This window comes from Falco biarmicus, chromosome 6 (assembly GCF_023638135.1).
Source record: "Falco biarmicus isolate bFalBia1 chromosome 6, bFalBia1.pri, whole genome shotgun sequence".
In the NCBI taxonomy this organism is placed as follows: Eukaryota; Metazoa; Chordata; class Aves; order Falconiformes; family Falconidae; genus Falco; species Falco biarmicus.
Genome location: NC_079293.1, coordinates 36,796,558 through 36,824,066, shown reverse-complemented (window position 1 = coordinate 36,824,066; position 27,509 = coordinate 36,796,558). Strand labels below are relative to the sequence as shown.

The 27,509-nt window shown below is 44.1% G+C and overlaps 1 protein-coding gene across 2 annotated transcripts in view; it reads right to left on the bottom strand.

Moving 5' to 3' along the window:
* The window catches only part of KLHL29 (kelch like family member 29), a 405,364-nt gene that overhangs the window by 13,003 nt on the left and 364,852 nt on the right, over window positions 1-27,509 (bottom strand). The window contains exons 10-13 of one of the 2 annotated variants that reach the window (XM_056343947.1): window positions 25,134-25,316; window positions 22,151-22,331; window positions 10,195-10,388; window positions 1,767-1,911 (exon numbers count right to left, since the gene is read on the bottom strand). In XM_056343947.1, coding sequence (XP_056199922.1) covers window positions 1,767-1,911; window positions 10,195-10,388; window positions 22,151-22,331; window positions 25,134-25,316 — 703 coding nt within the window. The remainder of the gene's footprint in view (window positions 1-1,766; window positions 1,912-10,194; window positions 10,389-22,150; window positions 22,332-25,133; window positions 25,317-27,509) is intronic. The other variant, XM_056343948.1, reaches the window with a different exon arrangement.

Below are 27,509 nucleotides of genomic sequence, written 5' to 3'. Positions count from 1 at the left end.
ACGGATGGGTGTCATATTCTGCTTAAGCAAAGCCAGTTTATTATGGTGCCTAAGCGGCGGCTAATATTTAGGTCTCTTGTCTGCTCTTCATGGTCCATCACAAGGTCTCCCACTGGAGTCCCTTCTGCAGGGTGCAGAGCAAATGATCCCTTCATGTTAGAAACACTGGGAAGTTTTCAGGTGAGACACTCAGCCAACAGCCCCTGCAATTTCACCTACGCAATCACCTATGCAGTTTCTCTTGTAGTGTGCTCCAGATTCATAATTAACAGATTTTTGTTATGTTTTACAAAATAGAGATGTTCAAAGAGCAGTTCACCCCTCTCTATGGGAAAGATACAGGGATGTCTCTAAATGTGCAAGTCCCTTGCCATTTAATTTTACTGGTTAAGGTCCTAATCCAGCGCAGCATCATACCCTTTGTTTCTGGTTTTCAGGAGAAAAATAGCATTAGCAGCTGCCTGAGCACTGATGAGCAGGCTTCTCCTCATCATGCTCTGCCTCTTGCTAGAGCAGGGGGACGGGGAAGATCTGCCCTTAGCACAGGATGCGCACAGCTGCGGCCAGCCGGGCCCGAGCGGCGGCTGCGCCCCTTGGCTGACAGCACCTTGTGTTTCAGGTGCCAAGAGAGGGCGCTCCTTAAATTCATAAAAGAAAAGGAAAAAAAAGGCAAACCCCGGGGGAAAAAAAAAAAACCCCAGCAAACCGAGGAAAACCCGAGCATGCCTTCTTAAAAAAGGAGTTTTCTCATCTGCATCAAAGCAAAAGGTTAAAGGCAGCAAGTTAAAACGTGCAGGTGTTTTTCGGCCATAGGACGGGGGCGAGGGACACCCCTGGGGCAAGGAGCAGAGCTGCTGGCCGAACCTTTGGGAGTCATGGGTGGGTCGGTTGCGGGGCCAGCTGCTGCCCCATCGCTGCTGCTCCTCCCACCCCAGGCAGGGTTTTGCTCGGGCCCTTCCCCCGCACACCCCCTCTGCCCTGGTTTTGCTCAGTGCCTCCAGACGCTGCCGCGCTGGACGTGGGTGACGAGCCCTCGCCCTGCGCCCACAGCAGCGTTCACGGACCAGCGATGGCTTTTCCCTGCAAAACTAATAGCTCAGCCGTCCCCCAGCACGGGGACCTGCCCTGTGAGGGGCTGGCACTGTATAAAGCCTGAAACAAACCTGTCTTTCTGTAACAGCCACCTAATACTTTTTAAAAGGCCTTTAAGTTTTGCCAGTACCTGCGATGGGTGCCAAGTTTTATTTTTGTCAGCCAACTTTGTTAAGTTTGTTAAACCTGTGACCGCGATCAGGGAAGCGAGCCCAAAAAGCAATCAAAAGCACGTCATAAATAATAGTAATCAATACCAGTGTGTGGTGCTTACTCAAGTTTTTTTTTTCTTTCAAGGATCTTTTAGCTAGTTAGCAAAAACATGTTCTGCATTATGGTGGTCTCTCCTGCAGTGGGTATTCAACATCCTCGGGTTACACACGGCAAACTGAGGAAAACAGCATTCCTGTAGCCACAGGAGGAGCCCAATACAGGTCCCTCCCCGCAATCCATCGTGTCTGAACATGAGGAGACACATGAACCATAATAGGGTCCTGGATGTGCACTTTGGGAAATGCTGCACCCCTGAACATGTACAAAAAAGAGATGAAGAAAACCCCCAGATGGTACACCATCTCCCTTCCCCTCTCCCCTTCACTGTTAGGTTACATTAGCTTATTTATCAGCAGAAAATGTTAGGGCACCGGTAATTCAGTTTTAATGGTTTTTCTCACCTGCAGAACTGCCTGGAGTGGTTCATGTTGGGACCTGCTTTAATATTGCCTTTCTCTGGGTCATAGATGGTGGTTGCTCGTGCATAAGCTCCTCCAAGAATAAAGATGAACCCATTGAGAGTGACTGCAGGAGCATATTTGTTATCTGTCAATGGAAAGCAACACTGAGATCAGTTTTAGGCTCAGGTTTGGAGACTGTTTTTTTGTTTATACATTCCCCTTATTTATAGATAAGTCACGCTTCTCTAAATCTCCAAGGCTAGGGAAAGAAAAAATGAGGAAACCTTCCCTGCTTTTTTTTCTCCTCTCCCCAAGTTCTCAAAGGCACTTTTAAAGTTCACCAGTCCTTCAACCCCCAGTATGCACCTCCCTCTAAACTCCTAAAGTACAATTATCCACTCCCAAAGCCTAATGGAGTCACTGTGAAAGCTCCACTCTTTCTTTAATATGAAATTAAGATGTCAAGGTGTTTCAGAATTTTGAATTGCTGCAAATTTTAACTCAGATGCTTCCCGTGCCTGTGCAGTGGCTAAGTACAGAAGAAACCCACAGTGCAGAGACATGCTTAGTAATATCCAGTAGTTGATTCTCTTTTGTATTCTGCTTTTGCTTGTGGGAAGGTCACCCACATAATCCAGAAAATTTTCTGAGTCCCTATTTTATTTTCCCCTTCATCTATCACGTAAATCCACTGCATTTTTATTTTCAGATGTGTGTGTACCTCTGAGCAGTCCTGTATTTTAGCAATGGACTGTGTGAGTTGGAGTTTGAAATTAAGCAACTCCCTTACCCTAAGACAAGTTCAAACAGAGCTTCCAAGGATGCTTTAAAAGTCTTGTGTTAGCTGCGGCATTATTGGAAATATTGGTAAAACTAACGATAAATTATCAAATAAAATAATTCTAATTTAATTAGTTCACTTGTCCCGTATGCTGCTAGCACGCCATATGTACATTATTAAATATGAGCCAGTTGGGCTGAAATTTCTCATGATGGTGTCTGTCTGGATGCGATACAGTTTTTTTAATCAACATTTCAGTGAAACCAATCAGCAACGTCTGGGAACAAAAGACAGGAAAATACATTGCTTTATTGGAGTTAAAATAAGCCTCACAACCAGTTCTCTAGGAAGCAAGGGCTTGAGCCCTTTGGGGCATGAAGCAGATGTTTCCTGGGTGGCTATCCTGCTGTCAGGGGACACATAAAAATTCCCCATACAGAGCTGTAAGTTAAAGCCTCTCCAAAGTCTGCATTTTTATATGCTCAGAAAAGGTTGATCCTCTTAAATCTCCAGCGGAGAATCAGCCTGGACACAGTCCTGCTGGCTTCAGCCCCTGCAACTCCCCTCCCCAGCGTGGGGAGCTGGGGCAGCACGCCGGAGAGGAGGTGTGATATCATCTTTACTATGCTCTTACATCTCTGCTAACAGCCTCTACGTAACATTGAAGGGCTCTGTATGTTCCTCTCAGATCTGTAACACTGTGACTGTGCTGTTTTACGGACACAGAAAGAGATGTGCTTAAACCAGCCCCGGCAGCTTTACTTATGGCATCTGCTTGCCTCTTGCATGACTGGCATTGTAACCCTGAGGTTCTTGTAAAATCACCTTATTCCATTAAATATTTAACAAGAGATTTAATTTGACCGGAGTTAAGCAAAAGCTGATGATGAACATCTCCACAAGAGGCAATTTCCTTAACTGAGGTTTGAACTGGTTAAACTAGAAGGAAAATAATGGTTTTGTGGTGTCTGCTGCTGTTCCAGCATGGCCGTGGGGTGGTCTGGCTCAGTTCATCTCACCCCATGTTGGTGTGTGCCCAGGGGGACGTACATGGGTGCGGCACCCAGCATGAAAACAGGCAAAACGTGTTACGGGTTAAAGTTGGGCTCCTATTATGCTGAGTATCTACAGGCATATGTCAAAAAACCACGGATGTATTAGGAAAATGTCACTGATCCTTGGGAACAGATGGGAAGAAACTAATTCATCCAGAAAATAGAACAAGGAGTATTCAGTTTCTTCTCAGTGCCACTAAGCCACTATAATTCATCAGAAAGACTTATCTGTCCTAACAACCCGGCTCGCATCCGTTTCCAAATCAGACTTGCATATGTGACATTTTTTCCAGTTAAGATACTCATCAGAAATTTTCCATATTTAATTATCACATCTTCCTGCTTTTCCTTTTTCTTTTCTTTGACTAGCACTGTTTTGAAGGAGAACAAAACTCTTGCATTAAAAAAAAAATATCTCAGCTCCCAGATCTCACAGGGAAATTATTTGGGGCTCCCTCAAGGAAGAAACAGCGACTTCTCAGGAGACTGAATCACTGACTTCACATTCCTTTTTGTTAAAGAAAGAGAGGGAAACCCTTTGGTTATTTTTATAGTGACTTTTTTTCCCCTTCTTTTTAAATAGGCAGACAGTCTGATATTTTTTTTTTCTTTTTTTTTAAGAGGCAATCGTGTTTGATTCTCATCAATTTTTCAATACATCATCTATCTGTTGTTTTGTATCTGTTTCGTCTTTAGCTACAATTTCATGAATTGCTATAAAGTAAGCCTGGGAGAGAGAAACAGAGAAATCTCTGCTGTTTCTTTCAGGAAGGGAGAAGTTCACAGCAAAGTCTCCTGATCCTGATGAAGATATGGCAGAAAGACAAGCGGGACACCCCTCCAGAGAGAGGTAGAGGGAAAACAGTGGGTTTTATTTTTGTTTTGTCACCATGGAGGCAGAAATTCTTCATGGATACAGGGAGCTTGGAAAACTCAAGGCATCATTCCTGCTACCTGGGTGTGGATGACCACCTTCAGTCTTTAACTTTACTTCATCCCAGGTGCTACCCTCACTCTTCCCCTGTCCTTTCCAGAGCTTGGTAACCTCATGTAAACACTTAGGACACTCCAACTTCTGTCACTGCTCTGAAGTCCTTAATGTGCTTGTGGTGCAAGGTGGATGGCTACGGAGCCTAATTTTGCAAAAGCATGTTCTGGTTGGACTTCTTGGGTTTTCAGTTGGTGCTACTGGGGATGAATCTGAACTTGTGTGGGTCAGAGGCTTCCTGCAGGATACAGCGGGGACATTGGGTATTTCAAAAGTGTGCTGGAGGGAGGAAAGAGAGGGGAGAGGAAGCATGGAAACAGAGAAGCAGCCTCCTTTCACCTACAGAACTGAAGTGTGGGGCTGTAGGATATACTAATCCATTTCAGTCTGGAAAATCTTAAATTGCATTTGTCCAGGACAGCAAGCACACTTGAGATTAAAAGGCAGAATAAATGTAAAGGAAATAATAGATGAAAGGTACGCTTCTCTCCAAGTGGATAACATCATAACATCACTCTCCTTTGCTGTTGCTATAGGAAAATACACAAGTATTTCTGTTCTAGTGACAGGTCATTGCAGGAAGGGGTATGCACTTAACGACAACCCTTGAGCCGGAGGTGTACTTCACATGGGGTTGGTAATTTAACCTACTTGTGTGCTCCTCATTTAGTAACAACAGCATGCTGTCTGTGATGTGTTTTGTGGCTGTCGTATCTCTCGGTACATTCTATGGTCAAGTAGCACATTTCTGCTTTCCATTCCATGATTGCTTAGAGATCTTATGTTGCCTTCCAGTAAAGTACTCGGTCAGAGACAGAAGTGGTGTTTCAATGAACGGCAGCAGCACTTCATATGGAAAACAGTTATTAAAGCCAAACTAGTCAAACATTTTTATCGGGAGGAAGAAATGCAGGCATGCCACCAGTCCAGATATAATTCCAGCCGAAGGGTGTCCCTGTAGGTACGGATGGCCGGTCAGGGAGTTGATGCACATGATGAAGCAGATTGGAGAAAGGAGACTAGTTAATACAGACGAAATCTGCTTTTTATAGTAAGTGCCTCTTCTCCTCCCTGAATACTATTCAGACAAGCCCCAGAATGGCACAGTAATGGATAACATAACGTCCTGCAGCAGCTGGCAGACTTTGGTCTGATCTTTAACATAGCTTGTGAGGCCAGACTGCAGATACTGCAATTAACAGCAGGGTCTCAGATGTCAGCTCTGCTGGCACAGTGCTCTCCTCTTAGCTGATTTCTCATAACCACACAACTAGTTGCAGGGCCCTGTGGTTTCCCCAGTGACCCTTGAGCAAACCCGCCTCAGACACCCCAAAGTTGAGTGTCCTTGCTTGAAAATGCTGCATTTTGTGTATGTGTGGCAGGGATCACCCAAGCCAAAGCAGAGGGCTCCAGCAGCCATCGTGGGGTAGTTTCACATCAAATTTGCGGGCAAAATGTAGATGAACTGAAGAGAGCTGGACAAAGCACAGCCACACGGATGAAGCAGAGGTAGGAAGTGAAAGGGAGGACATCTGATAAAGGACAAACACAAAAATATTGACTTGGCTGGGTAGAGGGCAGAGTAAGTATGTGCAGGGGCAACACATCAAGGAGTAGGAAAAACCATTCTGAATGGAGGATATGGCATATACAGAGGAGAAATGGGTGAGGTAAGGAAAGTAAAATTCAAGCTTACTAGTGGGAAAAACACTTGGAACTAGTCATGGGAAGAAAAACACGTTGAAGGATGAGATGAAAGACTCATTGCTTTGAGACTTCTAGGTGAGAGCTGGCAAAACCCACACATGGGTACCGAACTACTGATCTTGGGGAGAGGGCCAAGACTTATATCTGATTTTTCTTGTAAAATCCAAAAATAAATTCAAGGGAATGATTATGCATTTTAACCAAAATAAGCCATGGGACAGTGCAGTAAAAATGTACAGATGCTGCTAATGCTGTTTTCCAGATATTGCTTGCATTCCTTGCTCCGTGATTGTACCACTTTGGTCGGACACATGGCAGGAGTAAATGGTATGGTGAAGGAACTAGATACTTGGATTAGAAACCAGAAATACCCATAGATCTTTGAGCTGTGTTCTCACAGTTCTCACCAGATTTTAAAATTTAATAGTGGTGACGATAAATTGGTTTAATTACAAGACATAAACATTAATCAAAATCTGCACTTCAACCAGTACAGGCACTGACTGTTCAGGGTATCAAAACCCAGTATATTTTAGTGCGCTGGCATGAAGGCATAAAATGAACTAAAAGGCAGTGATAAGATAATTAATCTTACTTGCAATCACCGATTTCAACATGTCTATGGCCATCTTGTTAAATAAGACAAACCTCAGGAAGCTGGGAATGTAATACATTTTTAGCAGAGCTATATAAGACAGCCTGGCAAGAAATGGAAAGGCAGGTGCTGCAAGTATGTTGCCTGGGTTCATTTACTGTTGTAGGACTTTGGCTGAAGAGCAGCAAACCTCTTTCAGCTCAAAATGCAAGAAAGGGATGTGCCAGGTGGTTTACTTGCCCTGGGAGGCTCCATTACCCCAGTAACATCAAGCTGTGGGCTACACGGCTGCAGGAACACCTGCCAACTCCAAAGGTGGGGAGGACAGATGCAGGGCAAAGGATGGGGCACCTTCTCCTCTCCAAACATGGATTTGTGTAATCAACACCTACCCAAAGGCTATCACAGCACCCATGTGCGACGTGTTGGTGAGCCTAGTGTCATACCTAATGCGTGCAGGCATCTACCTCCCAGCACCTCCTGGCAGGTGGAGGCTAAAGAATAAATGGAAACTGGGAGTGAATTTGCTTATTCCTAGAAGACATCCAGGCAGAAGAGAGCAGTGGCTGAGCTGCATGGACTTGCTATCCATCCCTATTCTGTATCTCCTCTGCACAGGCAGGATGTCAGTATCCAGCCTGTTTCACTTCCATTCAGATTAGCCAAAAAATGACCCTTCCCCTTGCCACGTTGATGCCAGTGTTGCCTCGGGTCAGGTGGGCACACGATGCTATGGAAGAGATGGACCTGTTGGGTTCAAACATGTGTCATACTGCGTTCAACTCACTATCATAAAATACCGCAGTCACCTGAGACAGGTACTACTGGACTAAGCATCTCCAGAGACCTTGGCTACTTTCAATACCTGCATCTACTGTTGCATATCTGAGCGTGCTTGAGGTGCTTTTAAAGAATCTGTTGTCCTATTTGAGGTTAAACATTGAGGTTTCACTGGTATCTGGCGTGACCTTAAACAACACAACCCACCATCAGATAGCTCAGTTGACTTAGCTCAGAGGGACACCTTAAGAATTCACAAATCAACACAAAGGGCTCTGAGGCTGTCAAATGCACTCAGCAGTGATTCAACTTGGCTCCATTTTGCAAAAAGCACCCCAAGGCTCCTTCTACTCTCTCTTTGGTTTAGACTGTACCATACTTGGTGTAGCATCCAGTTCTTGGGGAATACTTTACAAATACAAGTGATGCTATGGTTCTTGTAGAGCTGGAGAAATTAAAGTATATTTCTAACATTTCCACTGCCTCTTAGTGAAGATCGGGCATCACATCAGTTCAGTTTCCCACACATTCTCCACAGGGTTGCAATTTTCCTGACTCTGCATTATTTGCAAATAAATTGATGTTATGTATCTCCTAACAAAGACACAGAGCAACTCCACATTTTATCATATATTTTATGCCTTCAGCTTAACTAATTAACTTTGCTTACACCAAGAAAACATAACTACCCTCTTTTAACTTCACCAGTGTCTTTCATGTATATTTGTTAGGAAATAATAGTACACGTCCAATACAACAGTGGGTGACGAACCCAGCCCTGGATAGGATGATTTTTTCCAAGCACGCATGGTGTTGATGCCTGCTAGACATATAACAAGCCCATGGAATGACTTCTTAGCTCCTGTAGCACTTGTACTATTTTGGTAAGGAAAAGAAATACCTTTTTGCATAATGCATTCATTTTTGCAATACACTGTGAGTACAGGAAAACCTCATACTGTCAGTCAGTGGATTATATGAACAGCAGCAGCTGTAGCCATGTGATGGAAAAACCAGGCAATAGGGTTGTTTGTACCGCTGTATTACATAATCATGACTTTTGCCGGTTAACGCCCTCCCGCTGGGCACTTCATGCTGCATCATATGCATGTCATGTTATGTTAGGCTGGACACAAACAGCAGTAAGGGACTTGGAAAGCAGCAGTGCTGTCTGCACAGGGGAGGTTACGGCCGTGGCTGTACCAGCTCCTCATGACCTGATCTACTAGGGAACCCCAAGAAAAGAATCATAGTAATTGTTAACAAGCTACCATACAAAGAGCAGCTTATCTGAGCTTTCCAAATATGCTTAGGCCTTACCTGAATGCCTTATAATTGTGCTTCTATAATTTATTGCGTGCTACTCCTATTGCTCTGCCAGGCTCAATAATGAGAAAATTATTTTTTCAAAAAAGAAGCACCTCATGTCACAGTTTCAACACGACTGAGAGGTTCAGGATGGTGAACCACTGGAACAGGTTGCCCAGAGAGGTTGGACATGCCCCATCCTTGGAAACATTCAAGGCCAGGTGGGACAGGGCTCTGAGCAACCTGACCTAGTTGAAGATGTCCCTGCTTTTTGCAGGGGGGTTGGACTAGATGACCTTTAAAGATCCCAAACCATTCTATGATTCTAGGATGCAAAAGCAAGCCACCCTAAAGCAGCTTCTCTGCAATGACTGTACCACTGCTGTTTCTTTGGCCACTTGAATATCACCAGACCAAAGGCTGCCAAAGCAGGTGGCCCAGGTCGGCTGTTACCCTGCAGTAACACCTCTGTGAGGCTGAACACTAAACCTCATTTCCAAAAGAGCAGCCTAAACACTCAGGGTGCAAATCACCACAGAAAGCAAATAAGTTGCAAACTTCTGAGTGCTATTCTGATTTTGGAAGGAAGTCTGCACCTCTGACGTTGCCTGGTACGTTGGAAAATCTGGCCTGTCATCTTGCTCTTTATGCAGTAAAATGTTCTGTGAGCTCAAGGGTTTCATAAACTAATAACCACAGTTTTAATAATCTACATGTCTTGGAGATTTCAGCCTCTGAAGCACGTATGCCTGTGGACAACACTAATAAATCCCAGTTAAGAATGACTGCCACTTCCCACAGGAGAGACGGTATTTTAACAAGCTCATGAGTAATAATTCATTAACTAAGCAGTGTTGTAAAGCTGCATGGAGCAACACATGATGCCAGGATGAAGTTTCACTGCACTTAGCAATTTTTTGGATCTAAAATTACTAGTTGTCCATATCTAATGACTGCTTTCCTTTCTCCTCTACTTTGAACTCATCACTTCTAGCTGATAACTAGCTGTATTAATGAGTGACAATTGCCTTCAGTAAAGATCCAGATAATTGCCTCTCTGTGGTATAATATACCATGCATTCCTGCCAATATGTTATAAACATATCTCCCCCCACCCCCCCAATGCATTTCCTTTCTACGAAGGTATTAAAATACCTGTAGCACAGAGATTTCTGTTGTAATAAGGGTTTACTCTGACACCACGCATCCCTTACCGATCATCGGAGACTCTATAAAACTCCATGAATTAGTCTGAGGGATGTAGGACTGCAAGACCCCCGCAGCTCGGCCGGCTTCGTTCACCCCACCGAAGACGTAGATCTTCCCACCACAAACGGTTGCAGCAGCTGAATGCACAGCCTTTGGCAGAGGAGCAATGGTCTCCCACTGGTTGGTTATTGTATCGTACCTAGGACAACAGCAGTTGGAGTGAGCTGAGATGACGCAAAACTGGGCAGGATAGACAGGCAGAGAAAGCAGGCTGGGATATAACAGAAAGGCAGCTTGACAAGCAGAAAAAAAGCAGAGGTGGAAATGCATTTTTTCACATCCTACAAATTCAGCCACTTGGTAAACAGTGTAATTAATGCTTTTCCTAAGCTTTTAAAACATTGAGAAAAGCCCAGAGAAAGCTGGTTCTATTTTCTGTAGATGCCTCTCAAATCTCATTATAGTCCAAGCTAAAGAAACTCAGGACATCTTTGTTGAGATGTCTTCCACTAATTAATTTCTTTTAATGAGTATACAATGAGATTATTCTTGCAAATCAGTGCAGTGATATCCAATAGCGACCGCAGGCAGGCAACTGTTAATATACTTCAATTGTTCAGCTTGTGGAACACATCTCACCTGCAACATAATGCAACACGATAGCTCTTTTTACTCTAGTTAACTGACCAGTGACACACATTTTGTGCTGGAATAAGTTGCTTCTATTTAATTTTCATTGTGCAAACCGAACTACTGTGCTTCATTGCAGGATGCTGTAAACGTTAATGCTGGAATAAGATTTCACCATTGCATCCATATTTGACATGAAGCAAACAGAAAAGAGTATGCATGAAAGTGCTAAATTAGTTTTAAGGTCATCAGTATCTGATTTAATTAAGCCATTGACCATAAGGGATGTGCAGTTAATAATCCACGGATGAAGATTCATTTTAGACAATGTCACAAGTACAGACATAATTTTTTTTAAAGATAATGTGGCAGGGATCCAAATAGCTGCCCTAAAATGAGTATTGGAGACAGTGGCAAATAATGTGAATTTTAGGCTTCTGTATTTCCACATAATGGCACATTCAGTCAGATAGTAGTTTCCTGCGTAGTGATTATCCAGAATTGTTGACTGCAAGAACAGAAGCCCTCATCACCCACTCAGGGCTTTTGCTCTTAATATTAGTGATATGCAATGTGCAAACATGAAATAAATCCTTGGCCATGAACCCATATGTAAAAAATTGATTTAGCAACAGGAGAATTCTCCCTTTGCAACATGTCCCTCCAATTCTCACTGCCTGAATCTGGGGAAAATAGAAGTGAGAAATTATATAAATGATGGAAACAGCACAAAATATTGTGCTTAATGAAAATGCATTAATGAATTTCCACGTAATATAACTGAAAGTAATTAACACACTCATAAAACTGAAGCAAAAGCAAGAGGGAGGCAAACTTTAACTAAAAAAAAATAATAGGGAAGTCGCTTATAATAAGCACGGAGAACTGCCTTGTACAACGCTCTATATTAGTTCCTGAGAAATTAAATTCATCTGCAAGTGATGAAAGGGGACAAATATAACAAGACTAAACAATATGGTGCTGAGAGCATTCAAGGCGACACACCTATACTGGGCTGATTCTTAACGTTTTGGTGCCAAACCTGAACCTGCTGATGCATTTTGCACAAGCAACTCCTCCAGGTAAAGCACCATATGCTGCATCTTCTACATTTGCCCACAGCACGTGGGGCAGCACTCGCATCCATCCTAGCAGATATGCAAAAATCTCACATAATTTTGGTTTACACTTTTCTAACTTAGCTAATGCAGTCATTTGGTACTTGGTAATTTAATTCTTGATGCCTTATTAAGAAATTGGTTATAATTGATTAGAAACTGGGAAAAGCAATACAACTGAGAAGAACTATCTAATGTTCCTTTCTGGTTCCTTGGCTTCTAAGATATAAATTTTACCTGTCACCTGATAATATATTGTCTCACAACAACCACTCTGACTTAGTACCAGGAACATCTGCAGCCAGTTGAAGTGGTCTGAGACGCAATGGTGAGCAGCCACACTGCCTCCCCTGGTGCTGGCAGAAGTACCTAGCAGACCACAGCTCCCCAGACAGATATGTTCCTGCCAATGACATTCTGATCTACGTTTTTGGGAAGGAGCAGTTATAAGGAGAGGTTGTATCCTTCACATATGCTGGGGGCTGAGTGTGGTTGAGGACCATATCTATGGGAATATCGAAGAAAAGTTCAAACTACAAAACCAATCACCCTTTTTCTAGATGAATTTCACTATTGGGACCACAGGTCCCTCAGACCCCATTTTTCATCCACTTTCACTGTCCTTCTTTTACACTCTGTGATGTCAGAATTGATCTTTCTTTCTCCTACCCTTCTCCGTCTGCCACCAGGAAACCAAAAATAACCAGTTTCACTTCATCTGATGAAAGCCAAAGGCTGCAAATCTAGTGGGTATAGATGCAAGTGTCTTGAGCGTCATTTGGTTTAAAAGAAACCAGTGAACCATAAAGCAGGTGGAAGCAAGTCCTTGTCTGCATAACACAGGCATCCAACATGGGTTTTACATAGGCTGCTCGGTGAAGCAATCCTCAAGTCCCTAACTTACACCTGGGGCTGAAGAAGAGAAATTGGTGCCTTCAAGGCTTCCTGATACCTGTCCATCAAGTCCCTCCATCCCCTCTGGGGTTTATTGCTCTGGTTCACTCCTTCCTTGCAAAACTGCAGACCTGATTTCTGGTCTCTGTTTTGCTTCAGTTCCCACCCACCAGAAAGTAAGGTTTGTTTTATTTTTTTTTTCCTGTTGGATTATAAAGCTGTCTGCTCTCTTTCACATATGGACTTGCAGAAAATAGTAAAGTCACCTCTTCACCTTCTATGGGATAAACTAAGCAGTCTAAGCTCCTTAAGTCTCTGCAAGGCAGGTTTCCATCATTTTGGTCTATCTCAAGTCAGCTCTTAATGTGTTCACACAAGGATTTGCACCAGATTAACTAAATTGGTTTAAAAATGAATAAAGTTGAATCTTTCTAACCTTCCAGGACAGGAAATAATGACACCTGCTTTACCTCTCTGCCCTAGGGCCTTTCCATCTGTCCTGTCATCTCTGGCACTGCTGTCACTCCACCGCCACTAGTGCTAGTGGGGGTCCTTGGCTGCTTGTAACACCGGCTCTGCTAAGGGGCCAGTGGGGAGGGAACTGATTTAAAGAATAATCACTTTGATCTCTTTCCATTAGTCAAGCTTTGCATTTGATTCCCCTGTTTGAAGCCATAGATGGAGACTTAACGGGAGCTGGCTGCAAGCCAAGCAAAGGTTTTTCTTCCCTCTCCTCCACTGCTCCCTCCAGTCCCGGTGTGTCCATGCTTGTCCTTGGCTAGGGGCCTACCAAGCCCATCCAATCTGCTGAACTTGAAACTTCAAGGACACCTCCTTTCACATGACTGGCTGCTGGTTTTGCAGCTCTTGCACGCTACAGACTCACACGTGGTTTTACACAGATGCCCTTGCGTGCCTTCCTCTGCCCCCAGAGCAGTCCCTGCAACCCTGTGGTCCACGGCCCTGCCAAGCACCATACATCAGGCTTCCCATGCCTGCCAGATGCGTGTCCCCACCTGTCACTTTACATGCACCGAGCACCGTCATCTCACCTGACCCTTCTGCAGTCACTATCCTTTGGTTTGTGTATTACTTTTATACCTGTGATATGGTAAATGATCTGAACCCAGCAGAAAATACAACCCAGGCTTGAAGAGAGCACACACAGAAATAACCTTGCTGGTTTCCACAACTCTCCACTCTTAGAATTTCATCTGTGGGCCTGATCTTCCTCTTGCTTCACTTACTTTGTTCAATGCCTCCTTTCTTGCTCTTTCCCTACCACCTCAGTATTAACAGCTGAAAGCCCTTCATTTCAAGGTGTGCCATTTGCTTCTCTGCCTTCTTGAAATTTGACCTCTTCAGTACCTGCAAACAGTATTTTTTTTCTCTTATTAACCTCTTAATTTCTCTCCTAGGTTTAACAGTTAGATGAGTATCTTCATTTATTCACGTTATAAAGTCCTTACATCATGGTCAGTCACTTACAGACATGCACCCTCCAGTTTCTTACACAATACTTAATTCTGTTTGCAGGAAAGCTGCTATTTAAAAAAACAGCCGTACAGTGTCATATTGATCTGCTATTCAGATGATTCAATTCAATTGTTTAAAATCACATTAAAGGATTACTATTGTTTGCCTTTTTCATTTTTTTCTGACTGTTCTGAGCAGCTTATGAAACTATTCTTGGACAAGGCTATGTATTTTTCTTAAGACATCATAGATTCATAGAATCATTTAGGTTGGAAAAGACCTTTGAGATCATCAAGTCCTAACCCAGAACTGCCAAGTCCTCCACTAAACCATGCCTCTCTAACGTGCCTCATCTACACATCTTTCAAAGACTACCAGGGATGGTGACTCCACCACCTCCCTGGGCAGCCTGTTCCAATGCTTGACCACATTTTTGATGAAGAAATGTTTCCTAATCTCCAATCTAAACCTCCCCTGGCACAACTTGAGGCCGTTTGCTCTTACCTATCGCTCGTTACTTGGGAGAAGACACCGACCCCCATCTGCCTACAGCCTCCTCTCAGGTAGTTGCAGAGAGTGATAAGGTCCCCCCTGAGCCTCCTGTTCTCCAGGCTGAACCCCACCCCCCTGCCCAGTTCCCTCAGCTGCTCCTCATCAGACTTGTGCTCCAGATCCTTCACCAGCCCCATCGCCTTTCCCTGGACACGCTCCAGCACCTCTACATCACTGTTGCAGTGAGGGGCCCAAAATGGAACACAGAGTTCCAGGTGCGGCCCCACCAGCGCCCAGCACAGGGGGATGGTCACTGCCCCGGTCCTGCTGGCCACACTGTTTTGGATACACGCCAGGGTGCTGTTGGCCACACAGCTGGCTCATGTACAGCCAGCTGTCGACCAGAACCCCCAGGTCCTTTCCCGCCAGGCAGCTTTCCAGCCACTCTTGCCCAAAGCTGTAGCGTTGTGTGGGGTTGTTGTGACACACGTGTAGGGCTCAGCACTTGTTCTTGTTGAACTTCATACCTATGGGTCCAGCCTGCCCACATCCTTCTGCAGAGCCTTCCTACCCTCCAGCAGATCAGTGCTTCCCCACAACTTGGTGTCATCTGCAAACTTACTAAAGGTGCACTTGGTCCTGTCTTCCAGATCATTGATAAAGGTATTAAACAGAACTGGCCCCAATACTGAGTCCTGGGGAATGCTGCCTGTGATTGGCCACCAAATGGATGTAACTCCATTCACCACCACTCTTTGGGCTCGGCCATCCAGGCAGCTTTTTACCCAGCAAAGAGCATGCCCAACCAAGCCATGAGCAGCCAGTCTCTCCAGGACAATGCTGTGGGAAAGGGTGTCAAAGGCTTTACTAAAGTCCAGGTAGACAACACCCACAGCTTTTCCCTCATCCACTAGGCAGGTCATCTTTTCATAGAAGGAGATCAGGTTAGTCAAGCAGGACCTGCCTTTCATAAGCCCATGCTGGCTGGGACTGATCACCTGTGCTGTGATCCTGTACGTGCTGTGTGATGACGCTCAGGATCATCTGCTCCATAACCTTCCCCAGCACCAAGGTCAGGCTGACAGGCCTGTGGTTCCCTGGATCCTCCTTCCAACCCTTATTGCAGATGGGTGTCACATTTGCTACCTTGCAGTCAACTGGGAACTCCCCAGTTAGCCAGGACCGCTGATAAATAATGGAAAGTGACTTGGTGAGCACTGCTGCCTTCTTCCTCAGTACCCTTGGGTAGACCCCATCCACCCCAATAGACTTGTAGCTGGTCGCTAACCATTTTGCCTCAGATTATGGGGTCTTCATTCTGCTCCCCATCCCTGTCTTCCAGCCCAGGGGGCTGGGTACCCACAGAACAACTGACCTTACCTTTAAAGACTGAGGCAAAGAAGGCATTAAAGCCTTTTCTTCAGCCTTTGTCACTATGTTTCCCCCCACATCTAATATAGGACAGAGATTCTCCTTAGCCCTCCTTTTTCTGCTAACATATTTATAGAAATTTTCTGTATTTTACAGCCATAGGCAGGTGAAGTTCTAGTTGAGCTTTAGCCCTTCTAATTTTCTCCCTGCACAACCTCACAACACCCTTGTGGTCCCCCAGAGCTGCCTGCCCCTTCTTCCAGAGGTGGAAACTCTCCTTTACGCCAAGTTCCACCCAAAGCTCTGCTCAGCCAGGCCAACCTCCTCCCCCAGCACTCACCTTTCGGTGTAGGGGAATGAAGGCAGTGGGGTGATTAGCATTGATAACATGCAGCTGTGGCCTTGCCTTGAAGGCAGTGGGTTGGTTGACATGGATGATGTGCAGCTGTAGCTTGTTCCTGCTAAGTGGTTAAATAGCCTGAGGACTGAGGCAGAGGTGGTTGGGTGGATGAGGAGTAGTGTGGTCTGACCTCTGGAGGAAGGAGACAGCAGAATCTGACCCACTGTAAAGCCTTGCTGCAGCCTGATAGCTTGTTTGTGCTGCAATGTTTGGGCACATGGGGATGGGCTGCTCCTGCACCCCCAGGGCTGCCTCCCCAGGGGCTCTGTCAGCCAGGCCCCTGAACAGGCCAGCGTCGGCCCCCTGGAAGCCCAAGGCAGCTGTTCTGCTGAGCCCCCTCCTCACTGCTCTGAGCCTCAAAACCTTTTTGATTTCGTGACGGCTGTGCCCAGGACGGCCTCCAGCCACCACATCACCCACCCGCCCGTCCCTGCTGGCAAACAGCAGGCTCAGCGGGCACCTTCCCTAGCTGGCTCCCTCACCAGCTGGGTCAGGGAGCTGCCATCTTCCACACACTCCAGGAACCTCCCAGGCTGCTTCCTCTCCGCTGCGTTGTATCTCTAGTGGATGTCCTGTAGGTTGAAGTTCCCCATGAGAACAAGAGCTGGTAACTGTGAAACTTCTCCCAGCTGCTCATAGAATATTTTGTCTGCCTCTTCATCCCAGTTGGGTGGTCTACAACTGCTCTGTTGGCTCTCCCCCTAATTCTTACCTATGAACACTCAACCTTATTGTCACCATCATTCAGCTATAGACAAGCAAAACACTTCCAAACATACGGAGCTACCCCATTGCCTCTCCTTCCCTGCCTATCCCTCCGGAAGAGTTTATAGCCATCCATTGCAGCACTCCAGTCGTGCCAGCCATCCCACCATGTTTCTGTGATGGCAGCTATATCACAGCTTTCCTGCTGCACAACGGTGTTCCACTCCTGTTTGCTGCCCATGCTGCGTGCATTGCTGCAGATGCACTTCAGTTGGGCTGCTGATGCTGCCACCTTTCTGGGGGGAGAAGCCCTAATTCCTATGTGACCATGTCTCTAGTAAAACAGTATTTTCTGAGCAGTTTCTGAAGTTTATAAAGTTTATTCTTTACACTGAATTTTTTAGACTGTCTTCCAAGTATACACTGCCAGACCAAAGTAATCTCCCAATTTTAGACAACCCTATTGTAAAAGTGCTGTCAGGTCAAGGGGATTCATCTTCTTCTGTCCTTCAAACAGATAATAACCACAAAGCACCTGCATTTCCACACTTTTAGTCGCATACATTGTCTTGTCAGCATACGCAGTTTTCTCGGCTCCCAAATTGCTTATGTTACAGGGCCCATCCATTATCTAAAAACCTAGTTCGCGGATCCACTTCATTTCGCTGCCTCCCAACTCAACTCATATCTCAGAAGAAGACAGAAAGTGTAATACCCTCTCGCCTAACACCTAATGACTCGCTCCCTGTCACACAGAAACTTGCCAGAGGGGTTTGATGGAGAACTGCAGCTGCGCCGTTATTTCCCTAAACACTCATTCCAAAAACATAACTCTCCCTGGGCATATACCCATGTACAGCCACAAAAATGAACATATAACTCAGCCCCTCTGGCACATGCATATTGTTTGAAGATAAGTAACGAATGACTCCTACTCGTCTGTTTGTGGTAGTCCTGTAGTATTATCCATTGAGATGGAATTTTTTCTGTCTCTTTACAGACAAATAGCAGATAAAGGGTAAAAAATCTCAGCGCTATGGAAGTTGATGGGAAAACACCCACTGATTTAAGTGGCACCAGAATTTCTGGTTCAGGCTGCACCCTTCAGCATCAATGACACAACTGAAATCACAGAGACTGGAGCCCAGGAGCTGATGCCATAAATCATTATGGGTCCAGTAGTCCCTGCTTGCTTTAATGCTTTCTAATGGTGCAGCAGATGTATTAGGTGCAGTCAGGTGGCAGCATGTAGAGCTAAAATGGTCTGACATTTGTTTTTAAAAAACAAAGTGCAGTAAAAACATCTGGTAAGATTTTAACCATTTAGGATGGAATATTACAAGAACTACAGGAAAAACAGGTGAAGAACAAGATGGAAATGGGGAGAAAATGTTATTCTCTCTGTTTTCAAAGACCTGTGGTGATGAGACATCCTGTAGTCTCCACGCTCTGGGGCTGCTAACTGGTGAGGTGAGGGTAGGTCACTTTGGACCGGAGACATGCCCTCCACCACGCCAGTGAATACACATCAAAACTTGGCCAAAGCTGTGCATGGTCATGCTTGAGCTAACTGAGCAAGCAAAAAGCGAAATGTGGCTGGGAAAGATAAGCTGCATGTGCACAAGGGGAGGTGGTAGGTGGCCCGATGAGGGAGGGTGTCCAGTGCCTTGCCCTTCACACTGGTGGCACTGCACAGGATCACATTGTGCATCAGGCCTGGAGAAACCTCTGTACCTCCATCGGGGTGAGAAACAGGGCTATAAGATCAGATGCCTCCTTTGATGTGAAAAACCAACGAAAATCCAAGAGTGCATGACCCTGAAATTCAACACTGTGGGGAACAAGGTTAAACTCAGAGGTAAATGTAATTTTTGGCATCACCTGACTTGGAGCATATGATCATGTCACCTTATTATTTTAATATAGTGCTTTTGTAAGACCTGCTTGAATGACAGACAGGTTTCCCTGCTCTTGAGAGATGGCAATCTCAATGTCCCACCAAAGCAATACAGTATCTGAAGAGCAAAGTGCAGCCCACACAGAAATATGTGGGAGAATGTTGGTCAGTGGTAGCTCCTGAGGGTGGGGAAAAAGAAAGGGAAGGCAGAGTCAAGAAGGGGGCATCAACTGTGCAGAAGACAGTAGAAAACTGAGCAATTAAAGTGACTTTAGTTTGTATTTTAATGTTTGCTTTTTTTCCCTAAGTTGCAACCCAAATTCAGAAAACCTCATTGTTTACAAAAAGTGGGTAGAGTGACTTAAATTCCTGAACACTTGCACAAATTTTCCTGGTCCGAATGGGAAATGCTTTTGCCTGAAAAGGCCTGACTTTGCCCAGCACACCTACAAGGGTCAGCTTTTTCTCACCTGCATTTCTAACAGCAGACCCTGAAACATCCCTTCCGAACTGCACAGCTTCAGCCATGCCATGCTTTGCTTCTGTCATCCCCCCCCACCCCCGTCACTTTAATACAAAGAATAAAAAAGGAAGCATCCCAAAACCTCTCTCATTCCTTGGCATAACCCAAAGGAGGCCATGCTGCACTTTTTCCATGGCTTTGTCTCACAAGTCTCTTTATAGACAATAGCAGATTAATTATAACCACGGGTTTAGCAAATCCCCATGACAAGACATCCTTATTGTGGTTGAGACAGCATGCGCTGAAATGATAGGAAGGAAATCTGCTCCTTTCCCACATAAAAGTCTCTTGGTGGGCTTGTTACCACTGAAAACCAGCAGGGCTGCTCTCACTGAGCCATGCAGGGTATGCCGAGGGCCTGAGCATGCCTTTGCAGCCTGCAGTGTTGTTCGTGGCAAGGGCTTGAGTGATTAAGAAGGAAGTAGAGGGAGTGACTTTGCTTGATTTGGGCTTCTTTCAACTGACCAACATTTTGGATGCTTTGTTAGAGAGAGACTGTGAGAATCAGAGCAGAGACAGAAATGACACCCTGGGAAAAATAAAAAAGAGACCATTTAATCGATGACATCTATCAAGACATCTATCTGCAACAGCATTATTTCGGTGTTCATCTTTATCAAGAGATGGAATTAAACACTGCATCTCTTTCCTGGGCTTTCTCCTCCCCATGTCTACAAAACCATACCTGCTAGTTAAAAATGTACTGACTTAAATTACAGGACAAAGACCTTTGGAAATCAGAAGTAATCTGCAAAAATGGGTGAGATTTCCCTCAAAGCAAGTTCTGAGGGCAGTGCCCACCTTAAGCTCAGGGTTAAGGAGGGAAGCAACCCTCACATGTTGCATTCACTGCTATGATTCATCATTCCTTCTTCCCTGTCTGCATTTCCTGACTTGCTGACAGCATCATCACCGATGTTAGTTCTTCAGCCTGTGCCAAGGAACACAAAAGTACCGATGGCCATATGTGAATGGCTATCGCTCAGCACCAGATAGTGGAGGCCATGCATACAGACAACTGGCCTGTCCCATGCACTGAACTAGGTGGAAATCCTTTGGGAAAAAAAAGTCATCACATAACTGAAGATTGTACCAAAAAGTAGATCTGTCGGCAGAAACTTTAGTTTTGGTATTTCTTAATTTCCTGTGTGTTTGACTTTGTAACAATAATGAACTTTTAATAGAGGTTTTGCTATTCAGTATTTACAGTATCTACTTAAATGAAAAAATACTACACCCCCCCCCCCCAACTGAACATAAATTTTGCAGCACCAAGATCCAGAAATAATAGATAAAAGCCATCTTTAATCCTAACCTTTTGAAAAATGTTCTATTTTTTTTGTTTTTCCAAATCTTTCTTAATGATCTATCCTTTTTTGGCTTGCCTTTTAAGGCAACTTTTACTGGAAAATGCCTGCTTCAAAATATTGCTGAAGAAGCATTCAAATTCAGCACTTAAAAGTGAGAAAAAGAAAAAAATTCCTATTTTTGGTTGCCAGATTCACTAAGGAAAAACATTTCACAAAAATGTATCATTAATCTATTTGTCACAATGCATTTATGTTTGGGTAAGGCTAGGGCTGTATTGATCTTATTGGAATGGAATATTCTTTGCATTTCAAAGCGGTTTCTATTTTTTAATGAAAACATTGGTATGCATATAAAATTTATGGTTTTATTGAATGTTATGGTTGATGTGAATTTAGTTGGTTTTGGAATTCTACTTTGTGAAATGTTTCTTTTGTGCTTTTGTTCCTTCCTTTTTTTTTTTAAGTTCCATATGAGAAAAGGAAAATTTTTATTTCTGGAGTCTTCTTCAAAAGAGAAATTTCCATTCTTTCCCATCTCTATTCACCCCCTCTCAGCCAGGAATTCTGTTTAATTTTATAACTGTTTCCATTTATCGGTTGTTTTACTTGGAGCTTGGCAGGTCCCAGCCCCAGGCCAAGACCACCAAAGGGAGAATCTTCCTTCCAGCCAGGTCAAGGCTGAGGTGCTCTACCAGGATAGCACATGTGAGAAACTGACTTTGCTGTTGCTTTTTTGGGGTTTAAAAAAACCAAAAAGGATTATTGCGGTCTGTAAAGACTTTCATCAATACTAAATTCAAAGGAAGTTTATTAGTTCATTGTATAATCTGTGTAAAGTGTCCAAAGCAGCTTAATTCCTCTCTTCGCTCCCCTGAGCAAACTGACAAACAAACTGGCAGCTTTCGTCTTTGGTTTTGAAACAATGCTTTCCACTGAAGCTTTAAAAAGAAACCTAATCCTGCACACTTTCCTCCTTTCTTAGCTGCTATAAAAGCTTATTTTAACACATATAGCCCGTTTGATGTATCCTTTAAAAGGGAAATGGTCCTTTAGCATAGCATGAAGAAAGAGATCCAGCAAACAGCATGGTTTTTTATTTTGGTGGTTTTGTTTTGTTTTGTTTTTGTCTTGTTTTGTTTTTTTACCTTTCCACATGGTCAACGTTGCCTGCCACACCGACCCCTCCAATGGTATAAATTTTCCCATCGTACACCAGACTGTTATGTCGACACCTTGGGACTGTCATGCGGGACACGAGGTTCCAGTTATCGAGCAAGGACATGTAACACCAGACATCAGCGAGCGTGACACCCGACTCCATGCCGCCTGGCACCGACATGTGGGTGAGGGAAAGAAAAGGGGAGAATTATGTGAGAACCTGGAATGGCAGCAGCTTTGCACAGCAATCAAAGCCAGTTACAAAGTAAAAACTCTTCAAATGACATTTGACTAATTAAAATAAATCACCCTCAATACTGAGCATCTGTTCCGATGATGCATATCTGTGTCATTTATTCATGCGCCCCAAAGGCTGGGTTTTTTTTAATAAGATGACATGAAGAAATCAAGATGTCAGACTACGAGGGACATGTACATAAGGGGATAGACCCTTTTCACTGTTCATAAATAACTTTGAGTCTATTAAATTACTGCAACACTTGCAAGAAGGTGTCAGGAGGCAAAGCCTATCTTGGCTTGTGAGACAGACCAGTCTGAAATCTAAAATGCTTAATACAGTGATGGATTGAAGCAACACATACATGGGCAAAATAAAGTCAGTGCTTGCACTGTAGGCTTAATGTTTAATTTTCAGCAACAAATTTCTTATTTATTTTCATTTGCTGATAAAGAAAAGAACCAGCTGTACTACTCCTGTAAAATAGTTCAGGATGCTCCAGTGAAATATTTACATTGGTCATCTTTTAACTTCTGATTGAAGCTTCCAAGGTAGCTACTTAGTGGGTGTCTTACTATCCCCATTTTGAAGAACAAACAGGTGAAATGATTTATTTGAGGCCACACTAGGAGTCAGTGATTGCGCCAGGAAAAAAACTAGACTCAGTTCTGTGGTTTAATGAGAAAACCAGGCTTCCTCCTTAGTATTTTGTTCTCCAAACCTATGCTATGCAGTGTGGGGTCCAGTACTTGGAGCTTGCAGGGGTTCGTTCCAACTTCTGTTCATTCCTCTTCCCTTTTTCCTGTGTAAGTTTCAGCAAAGCAAAATACCAACCAATACTCAGCTAGCTTTCCAGCCATGTGGGACTTTCGAGTTCTCCTGTTGTAGCCATTGAATACCATCAGGATCCTCATCCAGATTTAAGGGAAGAGCTGAAATAAGCTTTGAATTTAGGATTCAACAGCTTCTGTTAGCAGGTATGGCACAGCCTAAAATGGCTCTACATACTGGAAAGTAGTGCAGCTAAGAATAACTAAAAGTCAACATCTCACAAAAGCCTCCGTAGAAGGCTTTCGCTCCAGCAGCAAAACAAGCATGGGCAAAAAACCATCAAGGAAAAATTTCCAATCAATCCTTAGGGCCTCTATGCAGTATTAATGGAATTTAACACTGCAGGCAGCAATTTACTGCAGAAAATGCAGTGAGGGAACTCGGCAAGGGAAAGGCAACAGCTGCAACCCCTTACTGATACTGCCTGGTGCATCTGTGCTCGCAACCACATCCTTGGATCACACACATCTGCACCTCCCTGCCCAGGCTCCTCTTCTTTCCATCAAACCTGCACTCAGCTGCCATCAGAGCATCCTTCCATTGCCTGGTGGGAATTGCTTTTTCCCCTCCAGGGAAGCAGAGGTACCACCAGACTGCAAAAAAACCCCACCTCAAAACAAACCACTGTGATGCTATGGGCACACTGTAGACAGCTAGTTTGGGAGTTAAAGCCTTTTGAGGAATGTGGTCTCAGTTTCACTGAAACCAAGATGATTATAGGGCTAGTGACTACTGTCAAAAGAGCAGTCTCAACAACAAGTACAAAACCTGAATGCTCCTGTAAGCAAATACCGTAAGTGTAGGTCACATATTCAGCAGTCCAGCCTGTCTGTCTGAAATTCCATAACCCACCATTTAGACTCAACTACAGCCAGTATTTTAAATTGTGTTTCTATGGCAGCGAAATCTCTTTGCATGCTTGATGGTTGTCAGACCTATTTTCTTCACGTTGCAACTCCAAAATATTGCTGTTGACTGCTTTGGGGGAACATTAACGCTGCAGAGCAATGGAGAATGATAAAAGCAGGGAAATCCCTCTCTCCCAACCTCCCTCCCACTTGTCTTATTTTTTTCCCCGGGAGCAGCTGGGTAAAACTCCAGCATGTTCTTCTTTGTCTGTGCTGCCTATGTTGTCGGGAGAAAACTTCTCTCCCAGCCCAGTAAATCTGGGGGACAGATGGATTGAAAGCAGCCCTGTGGAGAAGGATTGGGGGGATACTGGTGGACAAAAAATTGGAAATGAGCTGGCAATGCGCATTGACAGCCCAGAAAGCCAACTGTATCCTGGACTACCTCAAAAGAAGCGACCAGCAGATCAAGGGAGGTGACTGTCCCCCTCCACTCTCCTAAGACCCCACCTGGAGTACGGCTCTGTTCAGCTCTGGGGTCCCCACCATAGGAAAGACACGGACCTGTTGGAGTAGGTTGAGAGGAGTGGTACATTATGGTCAGAGGGCTGGAACATCTTTCCTGTGAGAACAGGCTGAGAAAGCTGGTGTTGTTCAGCCTGCAGAAAAGGTGGTGCTGGGAAGACCTTATTGTGTCCTTTCAGTACTTGAAGGGGGCTTCTAAGAAAGATGGAGAGAGGCTTTTAACCAAAGCCTGTAGTGAAAGGACCAGAGGTAACAGTTTTAAACTGAAAGAGGGCACATTTAGATTGGACAGAAGGAAATAATTTATTATAATGAGGGTGGTGAGACACTGGCACAGGCTGCGCAGAGCAGCTGTAGATGCCCCATCCCTGGAAGAGCTTAAGGCCAGGTTGGACAGGGCTCAAAGCAGCCTGGTCTAGTAGAAGGTGTTCCTGCCCATGGCAGGGGAGTTGGCCTAAATGATCATTAAGGTCCCTTCTGACCCAAAGCATTCTGTGGTTCTATGTTTCTATGACATCTGCTGCTTACCTGAGAGATAGATGTTGTCCCCAGCGCTGACCACACTGAAAAACTCCCGGTCATAGAAAGGCAGGCTGGCCAACGGGTACCACTTGTTGTTTTGAGGATTTAAGCAAGTGACCGCTGTTAAAGCACGTTGATTCATGCCAATCATCTGCCGACCCCCAACTAAGACTATTACCTCGGCTACACCTAGGATTCAAGTAAGAAAAAAAAATATTATAAAAATGTGTCACCTCTCAACCAGGCAGGAACCTATCAAGAAATAGCTGGGAGTCAGGGTAATTTTAATGTATATAAATCTGTTTCAGACCATGCAATCAAACCAAGAAGGGTGACAAAAAAGGGAGTCTGTGTGTGTGTGTGAGCGGTGGGTGAGGAATGACACTATGAACATGCTTGGGAGAACTTGGGAGGGAGCATGCCATCTGGGCAAAACATGAAGGGGGAAGAAATAAAAAGGCAGTTCCATGTAAAGATGTCCATTGACTTCAACACTGAGTGAGACCTGCATGTAGCAAATTCCTGTTCCACTGAAGAAAATGGGAATTTTGTCAAGCATTGTGATAGCCTTGGAGCTTGGTTATTATCCAGGGAAAGTACGTTTGGACTTTAACCTGAAGAAGGTGTTCTCACACTAAAAGCTAATGTCTGGAGGAGGTTTAGGGTGATCTCTCCACATGTACTCTATTAAAATATAATTTTCTGGTGGGTTGGTGTTTTTTGGTTTTTTTTGTGTGCTTTTCCCAGAGAAAGTAGGTTTTCCAGACATAGATTATGTGCTCAACCATGGACTATGGTTTTAGTGTACTACTAGGTGCTAGGAAATGTGACTGAGATAGCCCCTGCCCTAATATAGTTATTAACTGAGAATTATCTGTGCTTGAACAGCTCCCCCAGGCTCATGACACGCGAGGTGTACAGCAAGTCAAATTCTTTGTTCATGCAAATGGACAAAACTTTTGCAATCCACACATCAAAAGTTTTAATTCTCACTTCACAGCCAGATCTGAGTCAAATCTGATCTGAGTGTTACTCCAGACTCATCCCTGCAGTGATGGGTCACAGTTTAACTCTGGGACGTTTTATGGCTCTAACCCCAAGAGTCAAATGCTGGGGATAGTTTGGATTTAGCATTTAGGAGAGGTGTTAAAAATCTTTCTGCAGCAGTTGTAAGCCCCAGTGCAATCTGTTGACAGGAGAGGTAGGCTCACAAGCAGGACCACGAGGCCATGAACTGGAAGGAATCACCATTTCAGGAGCTGTGCTTGTGGCTGGACCCGTTGCTGTGATGAATTACAGTGCCCAGCCTACAGAGAAGTGTGCACAGGCCAGCGGGGGTCACAGGCACAGAAGTGAGATTGCCAGCAAGAGAGATTAGGAACTGCAGCAGAGAGAAGTGCATCCTCAGAGTAACAGATTATCGTCATTCTTCATTAGCATTTTCAAAAAATTTGTGTCATTCAAGCAAGGTTACTCTTTTAAAAGTTATTAAGTTAAAGTGCTGTACAGTTTTAAATACATATTTCTTAGTAACAAGAGATCATTATTTTTGTGCCATACCAGAAAATCTAATCACCTGCGCAAGACATAACTTGATTATAATCAATGACCTCGAGAGGGCATGTGACATGCTGCAGTGAGTCCACAAAGGGTGTTTAGAGATCCTTTGTGCCTACATGAATGCCGTTGATATGCAAAATAACATGATTCTATATAATTAGACTCTGACCTAAAAAACTATAATCACCCTCTCTTACCCCAAGAGAATCACTTTTCCCTCATCAACAAGCTTCTGGAAATGGATCGTACTACACCTACAATTTTATATACATAAAATAAGCACTTTTCAAAAATCCCTTCAAACATCACATCATTAGTTGTCTTCAATGAAAGACTTTTTAGGGTAGATTGTTATTGAAAGTCCTCTACACTTCATCCTTCTGAAAGGTGCCTTGATGAGGCAGTCTCCAGAAGCTGCAAATGCCGTGGTTTGATATGCCATCTCTGTGCCACATTAGCATTACTGGTAGTCACATAAAGTTTTGCCTGGCTTTGTGATTGTACTTATGAGAGGCAGAAGTACAGGCAGCATGTTAAAACAATTCACCTGTTTCATTTTACTCCTTCTTGGATGCAGCTTTCCTAAAATTTTCCTACATGATATTTGCACCACTCTCTGTTCAGCAAATATTTAGGACATTTATCACATTACCATGATACGGGCTTTGCTGGCAAACTGGGGAGCTGTGGTTTGTTTCATGTGTTTTTCCAAAAAGGAAAATGCATGCATTCATGGGGTGAGAAACTTCTTGAACAGACATGGTTCTCTATAGCTGTTGGGCTTTTAAAAGGGAATATATCATGGGTGATCTACTTGTTTTG